Genomic DNA, 18,084 nt, shown 5'->3' with positions numbered 1-18,084 from the left:
ACGAGTTCTGTTGTATACACGGTGCAAAATGTTGCAAATAGAGACGCGACAGAGGACACGCACTGCGCGTAAAATAAAGTATGTTTCGTAGATATCTCGCATGCCAACAATAACTTGTTTTACGCAGTTCCGTATTAAACGTTTCGACGCATTCCTTTTATTTATTTTCCAACTTTCATATCTCCAGAAACATGTCATGTTAGCATACATCTAAAATAAAGTAGCTTCATTTCTGTAATAATTTGCTTCATGGCTCTACAGCTACAGAAGAGACAGCTATCGACATGAAAACATACCGCCACAAGGACGGTTGCAGCTTGAAACAATAACAGTTTTCATACTGTGAGTTTATGGAATTCCATACATCTCATTGGTATTTTTTTCGGGAGAAACATCCCCATATAATCTGCTGGAAAGGTCAATAGCTCCGATATCGCAACAAGTTATGACTATCGTCTTTTGCTTTTAAATCCGTTGTTCAAATACGAATTTTTATACAATTTAGACAACTTTTTAAACTGTGTTAAACTACTCTGACTCCTCATCAGAAAGCCGGCCGAAGTGGCCGTGCGGTTAAAGGCGCTACAGTCTGGAACCGCAAGACCGCTGCGGTCGCAGGTTCGAATCCTGCCTCGGGCATGGATGTTTGTGATGTCCTTATGTTAGTTAGGTTTAACTAGTTCTAAGTTCTAGGGGACTAATGACCTCAGCAGTTGAGTCCCATAGTGCTCAGAGCCATTTGAACCATTTTCCTCATCAGAAAACGTATTAAAATTTTAACGTGACAACTGACAAGCCGTCGTTTCGAAGCAGGTTCTCCTCAGAAGCAAAGACTAATAATTAGAGAACCACGAAAAGTGAGAACTAATGAATCGGAAGATATGTACCCCAGCATTTCAGCAAAAGGTGGTTAATCTTCCACAGAGATGGTGTATGTGTAGGCCCATTAGCGTCCTCAAGTGTACTACGGGAAAGATTAGCGTTACATCAATGTCATACATTGATGAACGGTCAGCTATACTGTACGCCTAAAGACGTGGATCAAAGTTTTGTCCATCATAATGATGCTTTTGAGAGTCCATAGACGAAACGTTTCAGGATGACAGTGATTGAGCTTTCCACAGATGCTATTACGATATACTTCTTCAACTACGCAGCCAGTTCGAAGATTTCAAATCTCATTCTCAAATGTTTTTTGAATTATTTCGTGGTGCAATCAAAATGTTTTCATCAAAGTGTTAAAAACGTCAGTATAACGCTTATCCGGTTTGTTGTTGTTGTGGCCTCTGATTCGTAAATTGTTGTTGTGGTCTCCGCTCCGAAAACTGACTTAATACAGTTTCCCAATCTAGTCTACTCTCTACAAGTTTCTTCGTATGTGCACAGTTATTCCATCCCAAATCCTTTTAATGCTGTTTGCTGTAGTCGACTGCTGTTCGGTCTCTACAGTTTTAACCCTCTAGACATCCTTCCATCACAAAAGTAACAATTCCTTGATGCCTCAGGATATAGCCTACCAAATCTACTTCGTCTTTAAGTCAACTTCTGTCACGAAGCTCTTTCCTTCCCGAGTCGATTCAAAACTTCGTCATTGCCTATCCGATCTACTCATCTAATACTCAGCATTCTCGGCATCAGTTAATTTGCTACCTAATAGCAGAACGTCGACCATATTTAAGCGTCTGGTACAATTGCCTAAATGTCTTGTGAAGTAAAACATTAAATGCAAATTTCCAATGAAAATCAGGTCATTGATTCACATTCAGAAATGAGTAGAATTTCTTCCTCATTGTGAGAGGAAGAATAAACGTTATGAAACGATTTGCAAATATGCTCAAGTTCTTATAGTCCAGAAAATTACATTCCTTAAAATAGGTAATTAGTCACTTTTTGCTCGAAATTACTGACTTCCGTCTGTGTAAGAGAGAATTATTTTCTGGTCACCACGTGCAATCACTATGGCTTCACTAAAATTTTCTTTCCACCTTAAAAACGGTATTCTTAAGCATTAATCCTTCCAGTAGTTCCCTATTTTGTGTAATAGATGGTAGGAACATGACAATGTTAAACATGAACGCAGACGAATTTTTCAGACATTTGAATGGAATAGTGCACTTGCCAATTACGAGACTGATTCGAAAGTAAGGCAACAAGAGCTGTTGTCACAAATTTTAATCCATATGCTGTTGTGCTGACACTCTATGGAATGCCAATGAAATTTCTTTAGTTTTAAAAACTGCTCACTCTACATGTCCGAGTGTTTTTTTGATGTGTAGACGAAATCCAGGATACGCTATACTACCAATGACCCATTGTAGCAGCCTCGTATCTTCCCACTGGACGTCCAGACTGGTTGAGTATCACCTATCATTTAAAAGCTTTATTTAATGAACAAGCGATGTGGAGCAGTGGTTAAGGTGCTAGATACTAGTCACTGTTACCCGGATTTATTGTTGACTTGACCTCCGTATAGCAGTTGAGGAGAATGGAATGGTTACTTTTAAAAGTCCGCAGATGGTTTTCTTAGCCAGAGTTGTCGAATTCAGGCCTGAGGTCTGCCCCTAATCACCTCAACGTCAACAGCGCTTTAAATTTTAATTTCCTTTCTGTCTTTCTTCAGTGGGATATGGAGATGGAAATCGCTGGGAGACTCACGTGGGCTGTAGTGAGAACGGTCCCACGAGAATTGTTGGGATGCTACGGCTTAGAAATACAGTATGCTCTTCTGTCCTGCCTACAGCGGTAGATGGCTCTAACCGATACTGACGTCCAGCATTCGGTCGTGACACGATTTCAGAGGCTTGCCGCAGATTCCTTGTATGAAGCCACCTGTGGCCTGACGTCTGAAAGAGTTCGAACTAACCGCATCAATTGTAATACTATACTCAACATTTCGAGGTTTACACAAGAATAAAACTTTCCACCACTGCTGTGATACCGTCCTTAAGTAGTCACAACAACTGTAGTCATCGTTGGTGATGTTGACACGTCATCACAAATATTCACTGTGTCAACTGTTGGGCTTCTTCGTGAGGCATCAGTGCCTCATAACTCGGAGCCATGCCTTTTAATATTGCCTCTGATAAACAAAGAATATATTGACAAAAATACAAATACACGTATTATGCATTTTTTGCAGAGAGTTCGGGGGCATCTCATCAGTCTTGTCACTTGTTCGATGTTGTATACTTTCCTATCATTATCTTTCCCTTCATTTTCTGTTCTCTATATCTTCCTCTAGTAGCATACTAGTTTTTCCCCGGTACTCTAATACACGCACTATCATCCAGTCCCTTTTTTTCTAATTAATGTTTTCCACATATTCCTTTCCTTGTCTATTCCACGGCGAACCACCTCATTCCTTTCCATAACACTTAACTCTCTTCATACTTCCGCAACGTCAAAATGGTTCAAATGGCTCTGAGCACTACGGGACTTAACATCTATGGTCATCAGTCCCCTAGAACTTAGAACTACTTAAACCTAACTAACCTAAGGACATCACACACACCCATGCCCGAGGCAGGATTCGAACCTGCGACCGTAGCAGTCGCGCGGCTCCGGACTGAGCGCCTAGAACCGCTAGACCACCGCGGCCGGCTCCGCAACGTCATACCCCAAATGTTTCCGTTGTCATCTTTCCGTTTTTCACACAGTCATGTTAATGGTTCACTTATAAACAGCCATGTGCTCCAGACATACATTCTTAAAAATTTCTACTTCAAGGCCTATGTTTCAGATTACTGTGTTTGATTTTAGAAGATTTTTTATGATAGGGTTTACTCTCTTTACCTGTGTTAGTCTTCTTCTTACATCCATCTTCCTTACCCCGTTGTGTATCATTTTATTTCAAGGGAGGTGCATTCTTGTACTTCATCTGTTATGTGTCACTCAATTTTAGTACCTTTTTAACTAGTATCATTTCTGCTACTTCTGAATACATTCGTCCTTCTTCAGTTTACTCTCAGTTCATTTTCTGTGCTCACTTTATTCAACAGGTCCTATAATTCTTTCTCACTTTCACAGAGGATAGCTATGTCATTCGTGAACTCATTGATATCCATTCACCATGAATTTTAACCCCACTTATGCAACTCTTTTATTTACCTTCACTGCTTACTGAATATGTTGTTTGAAAGCTTTTTCTAACTGGAGCTCCTTTCTCCTCATTTTCCTTTTGTGTTTTTCACTCTGGTTCTGCGACTTATTGCATGTCATTCGTCTTTCGTTTTAGCATATACCTGTTTTTCTGAGGATTTCGAAATTCTTGCATCACTTTAGATTGTCGAACACTTTTTCTTAACCGGCAGAGCGAATGAAGGTGCCTTCATTTTCGTTTAGTCTAATTTCCATTATTAAGTGCAACATCATTATTGCATCTCTGGTGCCTTCACCTTTCTGAAAACCACACTGACCATCATCTAACAAATCCTTAATTTCCTTTTCTTTTCTTCTGTATACTGTTCTAGTCAGTAATTTCTGTTCATGAGCTGTCACACCGATTGTACGATAGTTTTAGCAGTTTTAACATTCTTGCTATTTCTGGTTTGTTTGGATAATGCTTTTCCAAAAGTCACATGGTATATCTCCATTCTAATAGATTCAACATCTTAACTAGAAAAATAATTAAATTGCACTTTCTCTAATGACTTGAAAAATTCTGAAGGAATGTTATGTATCCCTACTCTTTTATTCATCAAATGTCTTCAGTCGCATATCTTACTCCAGTACTGGATCCATTATATGTTTAAAATCGACACCCACTTCTTTTTTTAATCATGTCAGCAGGCAGTTCCTTCCACTCGTAAGAGAGCTCCAGTGTGCTCCTTTGACCTTAGAACACCAGTGCACAAACGCTGAAAAGGTCACTTAATAGAATATCATCTACTGGTGAATGAATGACTTTAATATTATTTGTTTCGGGATAACCCGTCATCAGATAGCAGATATATAGAATGGGCATACATAGCTTCCAGAGACAGTTTTGACCTAACTGCTTTCTCTTCCGATTTTAACACAGGAATTCCTTCCGCATGGATAATGTTACCAACTTTCCTTTCAAATCCTCCACAAGTTTTGAGATTTCAGTATAGTAAACTGTCCTTCCGACGGCCATTTCCTTTTCGATTTCCTCACTTTTTCCTTGCAGCCATTTCACTTGAGCGTTCTTTCACTTCCTAATGATTTCGTTCGTCAGTTATCTATGCTGCAACATTCCTCTCTGTTATGTAATTGTTGTTCGCATTTCATTCTTTCATCCTTGAAGTATTTGTTCTTTTAAGCACGTTTCTTCAACTGTCAGCCTTCTTTGAACACCGTTTTTAGCAATGTCGATTCTTTCTCAATCGAACTACGTGTTTTGGTATTTACTAACGCAGGATGTTCAGATTTAGAGATCTCAGAACTCACTTTACGAACCCCCAATACTTCAGTGACTTCACTGTACCTTAATTCTTCCTGAGAATTCTCTTAAACTTCAGGACAGACGTTACCTTTGTTAATTTACTATCTGAATCTGTACCTGCTCCCTGGTACGCCTTGGAATCAAACACGTCAAAAGACGAAGTAGTCTCGCACTCTGGGAATGAGAAGAATCCTGCATCGTCATTCTACGCAAGTACCTAGTAGATGTAGTTCACCATTGCCTTTTTCTGACCTATTATGAACGGTCATGCGACGTGTTTGGATCGTATGGATGACTGTCGTGAGTATAGAATGTGTTGAACGGTTTGTGTTGTTATGTTTGAAGGGAAGGGAAGGGAAGCGGCCAAACCGGGTGCAGACACCTAACCTACTCATCTCGAATAGCGCCATGGTTGCCGCTGATCTTAACGTCTCCATCCGACGAACGGATCACAGTCAATAGTGTCACATGCACTCACATCATGAGACACTGTGGAGAGGTCTAGAATATAATCCAGGACATTGACGCAAAGACTGTTGATCAGGAACTTTACGTCACCACCGCTCCTCCCACCGCCGACAAAATATTGCCAGTGAAAATTTTCCAACACTACGATTCGAACCAGCATACTTCCGAGTCGAGCGCCATCTGACAGGCGTGCGTTAGTGAGCTCAGCTACGGAGGAGGGTAGTTTGCATAACTTATTACGTTTATAGCTCAGTTTCAATGTTAACTGAATAAATGTTGACGGAAGTCCAAAGAAGAAAATCCACAGTTAAGTCTGCTACCCTGAAAGACTTTGTCAAGAAGCCGAGAAGTAGTGAGTTCACTTCCATACCATCTATGAAGTTAATTAATTGCACGTGCGCTCTTGTTACCTTATTTATTGACGAGAAGAACGTGGCAAGTCCCGTAAGCCGATTTCCCACAAACTTTGGCTTATCCGTAGTTACTCGATCATCTTTGAAAAAAGGGTGGTCAAAATTTTCGAGGTACTTTATGTGCGTTTTAGCAGTTAGTATGTTCATCTGAACCGCTCTCACAGTATCTAGGGATCTCGCTTCCCGTTTTTTGCGGCCCGTATCCGAAACCCGATTATTGTTTTAACTTTTTTTTTACTTTTTTTTATTTTTCAGTTATCTACCCGTGTGCGTAGATTACTACACGAATGTTTTGCAGTGTATGTTGAAATAATATTGTCTACTAAATGTATGTCTGGTGACTGAACTAAACCAAAAACGTAAATGAAAAGGAAAATTATTTTAAATTCTTTACATTGAAACCCCTTTAGTGTTTCTTACTACACAATCAATTGCAAGCGCCTGGTACCAGAAAAATTATCTGTTACGCATGGCCTGCCACGAGTAGTGTTCGATACATCTATGTTACGAATGTTTCAGCGGTTGGTATCGTCCAAGGAAACACAGCAAATCTTCCTGAAGAATAAAATATAAGATATTAATACAAGAAATAATACAAGAATGAATTATAAGACTATGAGAGTTCAAAGAGATTGTAGCCCTTGAAAATCCCGCATCCGCATATATTATACAGGGTGTAAATTTTAAATTTGCAAACCAGAATAACTCGAAAAATAAGCTTCACACGAACAAATGTGTGCATTCCAAAGTTGATTATTTTCGAGGGGGACATCTGTTGATGCTAAAATTGGCCCACCACCCCAGCTCCATGGGGGTGGGGCGGGAGGAAACTTTAAAATTTCAAATGGAAACCCCCACTTTTAATTAAACAATCAGATTCTACATAAACAACTACGTACATTTTGTCTTAAACATTTGTTTTGACTCTTGTTAGTTGGCGCTGTAATTCAAGAAAATCCATGTTCTCATTTTTGGGTGGAAAATGGTTACGGATAAATAAAAAATACTTATTTACTTCGTAAATTTTGATTAGCTAAAATTAAAACTCTCCCTCTCTCCCCATAGGGTGGGGTCAACATTTGTAAAACTCTATCCTCTGTCGAGTTTATATATAAACATTTTCCACGCAAAACTGAGAACATGGATTTTCTTGAATTACAGCGCCAACTACCAACAATCAAAATAAATGTTTAAGGCAAAATGTACGTAATTTCTTATGTAGAATCTGATTCTGCAATAAAAAATTGACGTTTCCATTTGAAATTTTAAGGTTGCCTCCCGCCCCACCCCCAGGAGGCGGGAGTGGGGGGCTAATTTTAGCACCAGCAGATGTCCCCCTCGAAAATAATCGACTATGGATTCTATTCATTTTTTTCGTATGAAGCTTATTTTTCGAGTTATTCTCGTTTGTCAGCTTAAAATTTACACCCTGTATAATAAATGTGTGGCAGTTATTGTGAAACACAGTTGCAGTTTTATAATTACTATAAAGCCCTTGTGTCCTGTAAATTGACAAGAAGTATTCGCCCAGCTACCCTTCACGGACATGAGTAGATAAGTGAATGAAATAAAATAAAATTAAATAAAACAGTAAGTAGATTTCGAACAAAAGTGTAATGACGCAACACTAACCACTATGGCAGCACTTTCGATGAACTTGTTGCACGCTAAAAGACGTTTAACCTACGTCGAAAACATCGAACGTCATTTCCTCAGAAACAGTTGATACGGCCGATACAGAGTTCGATTATTAGCACCCTTCTTCCATTGAGCCAAGTTTCTGGGAAATGTGCATATGGCACTTGCAGCGTTCCCCTCGTGAGTTACCGCCCTATTGCGCCGTTCCATAAGGGGTACATTCGGGAGAGGTGGTACCTGTAGTAGACGGCAGTGCTCCCCGTAGTTAAAAGAGCGCGTGATGAGTCTTGAGGTGGCTGGGCCTACAGCAGTGCGCCCTGTCCCAGCAGACGCCCTGCGAAGCCGACCCTGCTGCAAATCCAACAGCGAGAGACAAAGTTCTACACATCGATAGACGACCTGTCGCCCGAGTACTCGGGCCTGCCCTTCGTCAAGAAGCTCAAGATCCTGAACGAGCGCCAGAAGCTGGCCGAGCTGGAGCGCACCGTGGCCGCCGCCGGCTTCCTGCGCAGCTCCAGCCTCGACTCGGGCGGCGCGCCCCCCGGCTGCCTCGACGGCGGCCTCACCAGGTGAGTGCCAGGGTCCTAGCTGCGCTACTCTCCACCACTTGAGCGTCGCCAGCAAAAAGAGAGCATAAACAAACCGGCCAAAACATTAGTCACCCCTAAGAAACATCTACATTTACAGTGCACCTAAATATAGGCAACCCAAAAAATAAATTGTGTTGCCTATCCTAAGGTGGACGAACTATTTCATGCACCATAAGACAGGCAACCCAACGTATATACTTGCACCCAGGGTGGAGGACGTCAGTTGGTTACCTCTCTTAAAATGCACTACTGGCCATTAAAATTGCTACACCAAGAAGAAATGCAGATGATAAACGGTTATTCTTTGGACAAATATATTATACTAGAACTGACACGTGATTACATTTTCATACAATTTGAGTGCATACATCCTGAGAAATCAGTTCCAGAACAACCACCTCTGGCAGTAATAACGGCCTTGATACGCCTGGGCATTGAGTCAAACAGAGCTTGGATGGCGTGCACAGGTACAGCTGCCCATCCAGCTTCAACATGATACCACAGTTCATCAAGAGTAGTGACTGGCGTATTGTGACGAGCCAGTTGCTCGGCCACCATTGACCAGACGCTTTCAATTGGTGAGAGATCTGGAGAATGTGCGGGCCAGGGCAGCAGTCGAACATTTTCTGTATCCAGAAAGGCCCGTACAGGACCTGCAACATGCGGTCGTGCGTTATCCTTCTGAAATGTAGGGTTTCGCAGGGATCGAATGAAGGTTGGAGCCACGGGTCGTAACACATCTGAAATGTAACGTCCACTGCCAAAGTACCGTCAATGTGAACAAGAGGTGACCGAGACGTGTAACCAATGGCACCCCATACCATCACGCCAAGTGATACGCCAGTATGGCGATGACGAATACAGGCTTCCAATGTGCGTTCACCGCGACCATCATGATGCTGTAAACAGAACCTGGATTCATTCGTGCACCCAGGTTCGCCGTTGAGTACACCATCGCAGGCGCTCCTGTCTGTGATGCAGCGTCAAAGGGAACCGTAGCCATGGTCTCCGAGCTGATAGTCCATGCTGCTGAAAACGTTTTTGAACTGTTCGTGCAGATGGTTGTTGTCCCCATCTGTTGACTCAGGGATTGAGACGTGGCTGCACGATCCGTTACAGCCATGCGGATAAGATGCCTGTCATCTTGACTGCTAGTGATACGAGGCCGTTGGGATCCAGCACGGCATTCCGTATTACCCTCCTGAACCCACCGATTCCATATTCTGCTAACAGTCATTGGATCTCGACCAACGCGAACAGCAATGTTTCGATACGATAAACCGCAATCGCGATAGGCTACAATCCGACCTTTATCGAAGTCGGAAACGTGATGGTACGCATTTCTCCTCCTTACACGACTCATCACAAAAACGTTTCACCAGGTAACGCCGCTCAACTACTGTTTGTGTATGAGAAATCGGTTGGAAACTTTCCTCATGTCAGCACGTTGTAGGTGTCGCCACAGGCGCCAACGTTGTGTGAATGCTCTGAAAAGCTAATGATTTGCGTATCACAGCATCTTCTTCCTGTCGCTTAAATTTCGCGTCTGTAGCACGTCATCTTCGTGGTGTAGCACTTTTAATGGCCAGTAGTGTACATTTACAGTGCACCTAAATATAGGCAACCCAGCTTTCGTCCCTCACCCTTGGTACACGTAAATAAATTGTGTTGTCTATCTTAAGGTGGACGAACTATTTCATGAACCATAAGATAGGCCACCCAACGTACATGCTTGTACCCAGGGTGGAGGATGTCAGTTGGGTTGCCTCGCTTTAAAAAAGCGAAATATTTCATGCTCCTTAATATAGGCAGCTTAACTTACATAGTGCACCGAAGGTGGTGGATGTTAGCTGGGTTTCCTATCTTAAGGTGCAAGAAGTATTTTCTGGGACAATTTTATTTTTTTCTACCCTGTATAATCTGCAAACGACTGTCAAGAGCAGTACCAGTTATTACGGCATTTTCTCGTTCCATTCAAATACAGAGTGTCGGAAGTATTATTGATTAATTGTCTATATGCAACCTGTAATTAGTCTAATCTCATAATCGTGATTTTTATGGGACTGATCAGTAGAGGATCGTAGTATACGAGGGGGGGCCCAAAAGTAACCGGAATCATAATGCTGCACATCGTATACTTGTGGTAGCAGGTTGCGCCGCCAGAGGGTTGTAGTAGGAGCTCTGCTGAGTCATTCTGCCACGCGGCATCATCCAATAGTGAGAAGTGTGGTTTCTTTGGCAGTTCTTTGAGTGTGCGTACAGTGCAGACGTGACACGAGGAAATGGCTAGTTCTTACGAACAACGTGTGGCAGTGAAGTTTTGTTTCTTACTCGGCAAGAACGCAGCAGAAACTGTTACGATAATTCAGACAGCCTGCAAAGACCATGCTCTTAGTAAAACGCAAGTGTACGAATGGTTTTCTCGGTTTAAAAAGGGAGAAATGTAGGTTGAAGATCAGCCCCGTTCAGGTCGACCTCCAACTACTCGAAGCGAAGACAACATCAACAAAAGCCGTGATCTTATCAGTGAAGATCGACGCAGGACAATCGACCAACACGAGAACCTGTCTGGGTTGTCCTGGAGCTCAATTCAGCGCATCTTGACCATCGATTTGGGGATGCAAAGAGTGGCAGCAAAATTCGTGCCGAATCAAAGGGATCGTCACATTCAAGACTGTCTCGAAATGAAGGACGCGTTCAAATATGATCCACATTTTTTTCAACAAAATCATTACAGGTGATGAGTCATGGTGCTATGGGTACGATCCAGAAAGTAAACAACAGTCATCACAATGTAAGTCACCAGGCTCACCTCGACCAAAAAAAGCTCGACAAGTGAAATCGAATGTGAAAACGATGTTGATCTGTTTTTTCTGTATTTTTTTTAATCAATGGGATCGTACACTCGGAATTTGTCCCTAAAAACCAGACAGTAAACCAACAATTCTATTTGGATGTTATGAAACGGCTTCGCAGAAGTTTGTCGCGAAAACGTACGGTTTTGTGGGATTTGCACCTACATATCATATCCAGACACTCCGGGATGATGATGGCATTGAAACAGAGGATGACACCCGTAAAGCTGAAATACTAAATACCTTTTTCCAAAGCTGTTTCACAGAGGAAGACCGCACTGCAGTTCCTTCTCTAAATCCTCGCACAAACGAAAAAATGGCTGACATCGAAATAAGTGTCCAAGGAATACAAAAGCAACTGGAATCACTCAATAGAGGAAAGTCCACTGGACCTGACGGGATACCAATTCGATTCTACACAGAGTACGCGAAAGAACTTGCCCCCCTTCTAACAGCCGTGTACCGCAAGTCTCTAGAGGAACGGAGGGTTCCAAATGATTGGAAAAGAGCACAGATAGTCCCAGTCTTCAAGAAGGGTCGTCGAGCAGATGCGCAAAATTATAGACCTATATCTCTGACGTCGATCTGTTGTAGAATTTTAGAACATGTTTTTTGCTCGAGTATCATGTCGTCTTTGGAAACCCAGAATCTACTATGTAGGAATCAACATGGATTCCGGAAACAGCGATCGTGTGAGACCCAACTCGCTTTATTTGTTCATGAGACCCAGAAAATATTAGATACAGGCTCCCAGGTAGATGCTATTTTTCTTGACTTCCGGAAGGCGTTCGATACAGTTCCGCACTGTCGCCTGATAAACAAAGTAAGAGCCTACGGAATATCAGACCAGCTGTGTGGCTGAATTGAAGAGTTTTTAGCAAACAGAACACAGCATGTTGTTATCAATGGAGAGACGTCTACAGACGTTAAAGTAACCTCTGGCGTGCCACAGGGGAGTGTTATGGGACCATTGCTTTTCACAATGTATATAGATGACCTAGTAGATAGTGTCGGAAGTTCCATGCGGCTTTTCGCGGATGATGCTGTAGTATACAGAGAAGTTGCAGCATTAGAAAATTGTAGCGAAATGCAGGAAGATCTGCAGTCGATAGGCACTTGGTGCAGGGAGTGGCAACTGACCCTTAACATAGACAAATGTAATGTATTGCGAATACATAGAAAGAAGGATCCTTTATTGTATGATTATATGATAGCGGAACAAACACTGGTAGCAGTTACTTCTGTAAAATATCTGGGGGTATGCGTGCGGAACGATTTGAAGTGGAATGATCATATAAAATTAATTGTTGGTAAGGCGGGTACCGGGTTGAGATTCATTGGGAGAGTCCTTAGAAAATGTAGTCCATCAACAAAGGAGGTGGCTTACAAAACACTCGTTCGACCTATACTTGAGTATTGCTCATCAGTGTGGGATCCGTACCAGATCGGTTTGACGGAGGAGATACAGAAGATCCAAAGAAGAGCGGTGCGTTTCGTCACAGGGTTATTTGGTAACCGTGATAGCGTTACGGAGATTTTTAATAAACTCAAGTGGCAGACTCTGCAAGAGAGGCGCTCTGCATCGCGGTGTAGCTTGCTCGCCAGGTTTCGAGAGGGTGCGTTTCTGGATGAGGTATCGAATATATTGCTTCCCCCTACTTATACCTCCCGAGGAGATTACGAATGTAAAATTAGAGAGATTAGAGCGCGCACGGAGGCTTTCAGACAGTCGTTCTTCCCGCGAACCATACGCGACTGGAACAGGAAAGGGAGGTAATGACAGTGGCACGTAAAGTGCCCTCCGCCACACACCGTTGGGTGGCTTGCGGAGTATAAATGTAGATGTAGATGTAGATTTTGGCGTGTGGCTCCTGTATCACGACAACGCTCCCGCGCACACAGCTCTCAGCGTTCGCCAGTTTTTGGCCTCAACGAAGACGACTACCTTGACCCACGCGCCCTATTCGCCGGATTTAACACCCTCGGACTTCTTCCTAATCCCGAGGATGAAAAGAGACTTGAGAGGGAAGCGTTTTGCGGATGTGGAAGACGTAAAACGCAATGTCATGAAAGTGCTAGCAGGTATCAAAGAGGACGAATTTAAAAGGCGCTTCGAACACTGGAATGAACGTTTGGACAAGTGTATTAATGCTAATGGAGAGTACTTCGAAGGAGATTAAGGTTGTATTTGAAAACAATAATGTATATGCTTTCTAGAAAGAAATTCCGGTTATTTTTGGGTCCTCCCTCGTATTCCAAGATTCACGTAAAATGGTTCTAGGAACTTCCTAAATACATTTTCACACGACAGTTTTCGTCTATCTGCAATAGTGCAAGTTTTTTCATCATTTCCGTGACGCTCCCCCGTGGGTCAAATAAACCTGTGACATTTTATCCTGCCCTTCTTTGTATACTTCCATTACCCCTGTTAGTCCTATTCAGTACAGACCTCACTCACTTGAGCAATATTGTCAGACTGGTCACAAGAGTGTTTTGTGTGCAGTCTCCTTGTTGACAGCATTTCCGTAATATTCTAACAGTGAATCACCTCCTGCCACTTGCTTTACATTTGAGTGGGCCTATATGGTCGTTCCAGTTCCTATCCCTACAATATGTTATTCCCAGATATATGAGCTGACCTATTTCAGTTGTGACTCATTTATATTGTAGATATTGGATACTACGTTTTTTTCGTTTTTTGAAGGATATAATTTTAAATTTCGCAACACTCAAAGAAAGTTCAAAATCTTATCAATCTCTGGCTGAATATTTGTGCAGATTTCTAGCAGTCAGTATTTCATTATACATTGAAGCGCCAAAGACACTGATATACGCATGCGTATTCAAATACAGAGATATGTAAACAGGCAGAAGACGGCACTACTGTCGGCAACGCCTATATAAGACAAGTGTATGGCAAAGTTGTTAGACCGGTTACTGTTGCTAAAATGGCAGTTTACCAAGATTTAAGTGAGTTTGAACGTGGTGTTATAGCCGGCGCCCGAGCAATGGGACACAGCATCTCCGAGGTAGTCATGAAGTGCGGACTTTTCCGTAGGACTATTTCACGAGTGTACCGTGAATATCAGAAATCCAGTAAAACATCAGACCTCCGACATTGCTGCGGCCGAAAGAAGATCCTGCAAGAACGGGACTAACGACGAATGAAAAGAATCGCTCAACATCACAGAAGTGCACCCTTCCGCAAACTGCTGCAAATTTCAATGCTGTGCCATCAACAAGTGTCAGCTTACGAACCATTCAATGAAATATCATCGATATGGGCTTTCGGAGCCGAAGGCCCACTCGTGAACACTTGATGACTGCATGACACAAAGCTTTACTCCTCGTCTGGGCCCGTCATTACCGACAATCGATAGTTGATGATTAGAAACATGTTGCCTGATCGGACGAGTCTCGTTGCAAATTGTATCGAGCGGATGAACGTGTGCCATTATGGAGACTGCCTCATGAATCCATGGACGATGTATGTCAGCAGGTGGTGGGAGCTCTGTAATGGTGTGGGGCGTGCGCGGTTGGAGTCATTTGGGATCCCTGATACGTCTAGATACGACTCTGATACGTGACACGTACGAAAACATCCTGTCTGATCACCTGCATCCATTGATGTCCATTGTGCATTCCGACAAACTTGGACAATTCCAGCAGGACAATGCGACACCCCACACGTCCAGAATTGCTACAAAGTGGCTCTAGAAACACTCTTCTGCGTTTGAACACTTTCGCTGGCCACCAAACTCCCCAGACATGAACATTATTGAGCATATCTGGGATGCCTTGCAACGTGCTGTTCAGAAGAGATCTCCACCCCCTCGTACTCTTTCGGATTTCTGGACAGCTCTGTAGGATTCATGGTGTCAGTTCCCTCCAGCACTACTTTAGACATTAGTCGAGTCTATACCACGTCGTGCCGCGGCACTTCTGCGCCGTCGCGGTGGTCCTACACAATATTAGGCAGGTGTACCAGTTTCTTTGCTCTTCGGTGTGTATAACTGCATCACCTCCGAAATGTCTGGTGTTAATGATGATGTCTGAAACGTGATCATTACACAGCACGAACACCCATTGCCCCAACACAATTCCCCGAACACATGTGAAATTACCTCTACATCTATTGCTGCCACTCCATTGAAGATAAAATTCTGTGTCCACCCCTCCAACAAATCTTCAATCTAGTGAAAAATTTCGCTTGATATCCCATATGACAGTACTTTCGGTAATAAGCGTACGTGTGCTACTGAGTCAAAAGACTTTCGGAAGACAGGAAGCACTTCATACACATCACTGCCTTCATCCATGGCTTTTGCGATGTCATCCGAAAAAGTGCGAGTTGGTTTCCATGTGATCGATGTTTTCCGAATCCACGCTGATTGGCATGGAGAAGATCCTTCTGATCGAGGTAGCTCTTTTCGTTTGTGCTCAGACTAAGTTCTAAGATTCTACCACAAATGGATGTCAAGGATACTGAACGATTGTTTTGTGGACCGCCTCGGCTGCCTTTCTTGTAAACGGGTGTCACCTGGTCTTTCTTGCCACCACTGGGCACAGTTGTAATTAAATGAGGTGCTAACTCAGCCGAAAAACAGCATCTGATAGGGATTGCCTCAGGTCCCGGAGCTTTGTTCAGTTCAACTATTTCTCATTGTCACCGACACTAATATCCATTACGCTCATCTTTTGATTGGAGCGGGAATTAAACAGGGCAAATGCTGCTGGGTCTTTCTTTATAAAGCAACATTTAAAAAAGAGTTAAGCATTTCTGATTTTACTTTGCTGCCCTCAACTTCAGCTCCAGTCTCGTCCATGAATGACTGGACGCTATCTTTGATGCCACTGTGGCTGGTGCAATATTTTACAGACCAGTAAATATTTAATTTATTGATCTGTTATACTACAAGTGTCATCAGGGTTCCTTTAAGAATTAAATCGATAAAGAGCCGGTGTGACTAATTTTTTATGACAGAGAAACTTCGTATAAAATTTTTGAGGTTATGGTCACTAACAAATTCGACAATAGCTTTTACTTAGCATAAAAGCAGATAATGTACACTCTTGTTAAAAGAGAAAACTAATGTCGAAGCTGTGTCAATTATTTACAGCAACCGTAAATCACAAACGCTGCTTTACTACGAAATAACACTAGTGTGTAAAACGAAGGTAACCTTCACATTATTTGTCACTGTCAAGTAACGTAGTTCGGTGAAACATGGACCATACATAGAAAGAACTACTATAGTGTAGCGCAGTGCAGTGCACTCCAGTGCACATGGCAACTGAAAGAAATATGCAATAAGACGAACATAAATCACACTTTTATTTAGAGACAATAATTACAGTTAAGTCGTCGCTATTTATGATGGTCCCCTGGACATTACAAAATGTGAGACATCGTTCGTAATAGGGTGTGTGATCCCCATGGACGACAATCAATGCCCTGCAACGTACACCTATGCTGGACGCAAGGTATGTAAGGAGTGCTTGTGGTAGGAAGTTTCAATCCTCCACCAGCGAGGTTTACAACTGATGGATGATCGTTGCTGCAAGTGCACGTGCTTCCCAATGCATCCCGCTAGTGCTCGAAAGGATTTCAGTGGGAATACGGGCAAGCATGTCTATCTGCCGAATATACTCTCGTTCCAAGAGCCCCTCCACCTGTGGAGTTTGGTGCAGTGGCGCATTGTGATCCATAATAACTAAGTCAGGACCGAATGATCCGTTGAATAAACGCTCAGGGGACGCGTACAGTGTTACAATAACATAGGCCGATGAGAGTCCCGTCATAAAGGATTTGGAGATCATTACACCCAAGCAACATTATGCCTCTCCGCACTACGTGGACAACGAAATTGACCGTTTTGAGCAACGCAGGACGTACCCTCGTATGATGAGAGGTGGGAACACGTAATGCACCCAGGGACACCAACAATGAAACTTCCTGGCAGATTAAAACTGTGTGCCCGACCGAGACTCGAACTCGGAGCCTTTGCCTTTCGCGGGCAAGTGCTCTACCAACTGAACTACCCAAGCACGACTCACGCCCCACCCTCACAGCTTTACTTCCGCCAGTACCTCGTCTCCTACATTCCAAACGTAGCAGAAGCTCTCCTACGAACCTAGCAGAACTAGCACTCCTGGAAGAAAGGATATTTGCGGAGACATGGCTTAGCCACAGCCTGGGGGACGTTTCAAGAATTAGGAACGTAGGGGACGAGGTACTGGCGGAAGTAAAGCTGTGAGGATGGGGCGTGAGTCCTGCTTGGGTAGCTCAGTTGGTAGAGCACTTGCCCGCGAAAGGCAAAGGTCTCGAGTTCGAGTCTCAATCCGGCACACAGTTTTCATTTGCCAGGAAGTTTCATATCAGCCCACATTCCGCTGCAGAGTGAAAATTTCATTCTGGAAACCAACAATGAACTTCAGTCTGGCCTTAGCTGCCATTGGTTTTACTTGGTTGTTTCGCTTTAAATCGCTTCGTACACATACACTGATGAGCCAAAACATTATGACCATCAGCATAATAGATTGTTTGTCAGTCTTTGAAACGAAATACATCACCGATTCTGCATATCAGGAATGCGACATGTAGTTGGTAGGTTTTTGGAGGTATGTGGCATTAGACGTCTAGGAACCGGTTTGTAATTCGCGTAAATAACGGGCCGCTGATTGCGTGCGCTGTGATGGCGATCGATACCGACCCA

The 18,084-nt window shown here is 43.0% G+C and overlaps 1 protein-coding gene across 1 annotated transcript in view; it reads left to right on the top strand.

Moving 5' to 3' along the window:
- Positions 1-18,084, top strand: part of LOC126419513 (uncharacterized) — a 730,476-nt gene that overhangs the window by 664,707 nt on the left and 47,685 nt on the right. The window contains exon 20 of the mRNA XM_050086703.1: positions 8,253-8,492. Coding sequence (XP_049942660.1) covers positions 8,253-8,492 — 240 coding nt within the window. The remainder of the gene's footprint in view (positions 1-8,252; positions 8,493-18,084) is intronic.

This window comes from Schistocerca serialis, chromosome 9 (assembly GCF_023864345.2).
Source record: "Schistocerca serialis cubense isolate TAMUIC-IGC-003099 chromosome 9, iqSchSeri2.2, whole genome shotgun sequence".
Taxonomy (NCBI): Eukaryota; Metazoa; Arthropoda; class Insecta; order Orthoptera; family Acrididae; genus Schistocerca; species Schistocerca serialis.
Note: the sequence above shows the minus strand (reverse complement) of the source record. Positions and strands in the feature narration are given on the sequence as shown.